General features: G+C 33.4%; 1 protein-coding gene across 1 annotated transcript in view; it reads right to left on the bottom strand.

Annotated features, from left to right (window-relative positions):
* SLC6A15 (solute carrier family 6 (neutral amino acid transporter), member 15) overlaps nucleotides 1-2,672 on the bottom strand; it is a 69,791-nt gene that overhangs the window by 46,578 nt on the left and 20,541 nt on the right. The window contains 2 exon segments of the mRNA XM_012652974.1: nucleotides 1,932-2,315; nucleotides 2,318-2,405. Coding sequence (XP_012508428.1) covers nucleotides 1,932-2,315; nucleotides 2,318-2,405 — 472 coding nt within the window.

Here is a 2,672-nt window from a genome sequence, read left to right as displayed (position 1 = left end):
TTCAAATTATTTATCTCAGAATCTATATATCTCTGTAATAATGATGGTATACAAGAATTTCTCCTTATAGAGTGGTTGATACATAATCTCTACCTTCCTGTGGTTGACTTTCAGTCTTTCACACTTAGTTAATTCTACAAAAGGGTATGTAAAGCATTGATGCATGAGCTTATTAAAAGAAAAGTATTGAAATTCTAATTCTAAAATGATTAGTAACAGTCAGGAACTGGTGACCTAAAAGTGTTTCCCAAAGGTCTGAAAGTGAATTTTAACACCTGCATCAAATCTTAGACTATGAATGGGTTGACTATATGCATGCTAATGACTAAGAAAAAAAAGAGAGAGAGAGAGACAGTATTAAGATTTGAATCATTGGCGATCTTTTTTCAGTTATGTATGCATGACATGTTATTGGATACTTAGCCCTTTCTTCTAACTCAAATTACTCTAACATTAGTCTCCATATTTAAAATAATCACAGCTAAAATATAATCGAGCATTTACTATTTGCCAGGCACATATCTAAGCACATTACATGTAGTTATTTATTTAGCCCTTACAAGAATCCAGTGAAGTAAGTACAATTATTAACCCTATTTTACAATTGTGGAAACTAAGCCTGAAGAAGTGAGGTAACTTGTAACCTGCGAAAGGTCACATGGCTAGTGGGAAAAAAGCCAGGCTTCCAACAGTCAAACTGACTTCAAAACGTGACCTGGTAGCCTCTATACTCTAGCACTTATTAAGCTTAACCATTGTGCTTTAAGTATAATATCTTTAGACAAATCAACTTATATTGACTCTATTACTTTTTTCTATTATTTATTAATAGAAAGTACTTCAATTTTTTTTGCTAATAAAAGATTAGTAAATATAAAATCTTTTAGAGCTCTCCAGAAAGAAATCATGCTAAATGAAAGTCAACCCGGTTTTTCAGTGAAGACAGCCTTCTACCTGAACAGTATGGCCAACAAGGCTTACCAGGTCACAGGTCTCAAAATCAGAATTTATCTTCTGCCAGTCTTGGTAAATGGAATGATTTGGGACAAACAAAAAAGCAGGGTAGTGCATAGTTGTGTATAGTCCATTTGATAAATAATTCATACATGATGTTACTGACTAGCTGAGGAGCTTGTCAATAGAGTGACAGGTAGAGCATCACCAACTTCATGTATCGATCCTTCCCTCTCAGACAGGTTTGTCAAACAGGCTACTATTTCCAAACCTCTCGTTTTGTGCCTGCTTGAATTAACTAAAAGATATCTTAAACATATTTTGTCACCATAACACCTTAGCTTTTTATCTGTTAGTAGAAAATATTTTTTCTACTCTGTGTGCTGAAATGTACAATTTATGCAATAAAAACTTTGAAATTGAACACTGTCCCAAAATATTACGACATTTGAAAATGATAATAATTCATTTGAAAATGATAATAATTCATAAAAAATCATAATAATTACATGTCATTTTTGCTTTTTTGGAAAAGTGAGGCAACTTAAAATTGAGTTAATAAGTCATGGAGAGAAAATTCTGTCTTCCTTCACCAGTACTGTCTTATATCAGAAGCTTTAGGTTATTCTTTAAATGGAATAACTGATAGGCACAAAGGGTGCAACATTTGTTAGAAAAGTTCCTGTCAGTAATTCAGAGATGTTTATAACATCCACAGAAAGAATTTGAGAATGTATTACTCTTAAGCAATCCCTGAGGATTCCTAGCAAGCCAATCTGCTCCTATGGAAACCTAATCTGAAAACAGAGCTGGGCTCAATTCCCCCAAATGAGTCTCCCTAGCTATACAATGGAATTCATAGTTTCAAAATTAATGAGACTGCAGCAACAATAGGGGCTATTTGAGAAAGCCAATTGCAATTTACTACAGTAATTTTTCACTTAAAAAAAAACCTCAAAAAAAACCAAACAACTTACCACCCCCATTCTTCTGGCATAGGTATGGGAATCGCCACACATTCCCCAAACCTACAGAAAATCCAACCTGGGCCAGGATGTATTGTAGTTTACTGTTCCAAGCTGGTCTTTCATCTTCGATTTCAGATCCTTCTTCAATATCTGTGTCTTTCTCTTCTTGGACATTAACAATTAGTTCACTCTTTTTAAAAGCATCATCAACTGAGTCTTCATTGGAAAGAAGGTCTTTGACAGACTCAATAACCTCATCGTCTAGTTCTCTTTTTACCACCTTGCTATTCTTAGGCATTGGAAAGTATGGGAAGTATTATTTTTAAAAACTCTCTTTTAGCAACTGTTAGTTCTTTTTTTTTTTAAAGAAAAAAATGTTACTTGGTATGAAGGAAGACCGAGGATGATACCAAATAAATCCTTGATTCAAGGTGATAAAGTCTTATGGATCCTGGGTCTGTATGTCCAATATTCTGTAGGTACCTGTAAAATTGGAAGTTGAAATGTGATAATATTTAATGATGAAAAATATTTAAAATACTAGATCACCCTTTCTTGTTAATTTTTATGGTGAACAAGGGTCTCTTTCTAGAGAGTATAAAACATACGATTGCCTTTGGTCTTTCAGAGCTTAATATTTTCAGAAGTGTACAAATTGTAAAGCACATATAAGTTTCATACACATTTTCTTTAAGCTAATGTACTCCTTCTTACAAATATCTCAGCTATACCCCAATGCATAATGTATAT

The sequence above is a fragment of the Propithecus coquereli genome, unplaced genomic scaffold, assembly GCF_000956105.1.
Source record: "Propithecus coquereli isolate 6110/MARCELLA unplaced genomic scaffold, Pcoq_1.0 Scaffold405, whole genome shotgun sequence".
NCBI classification, from domain to species: domain Eukaryota; kingdom Metazoa; phylum Chordata; class Mammalia; order Primates; family Indriidae; genus Propithecus; species Propithecus coquereli.
This window is presented reverse-complemented; position numbering and strand designations above follow the sequence as displayed.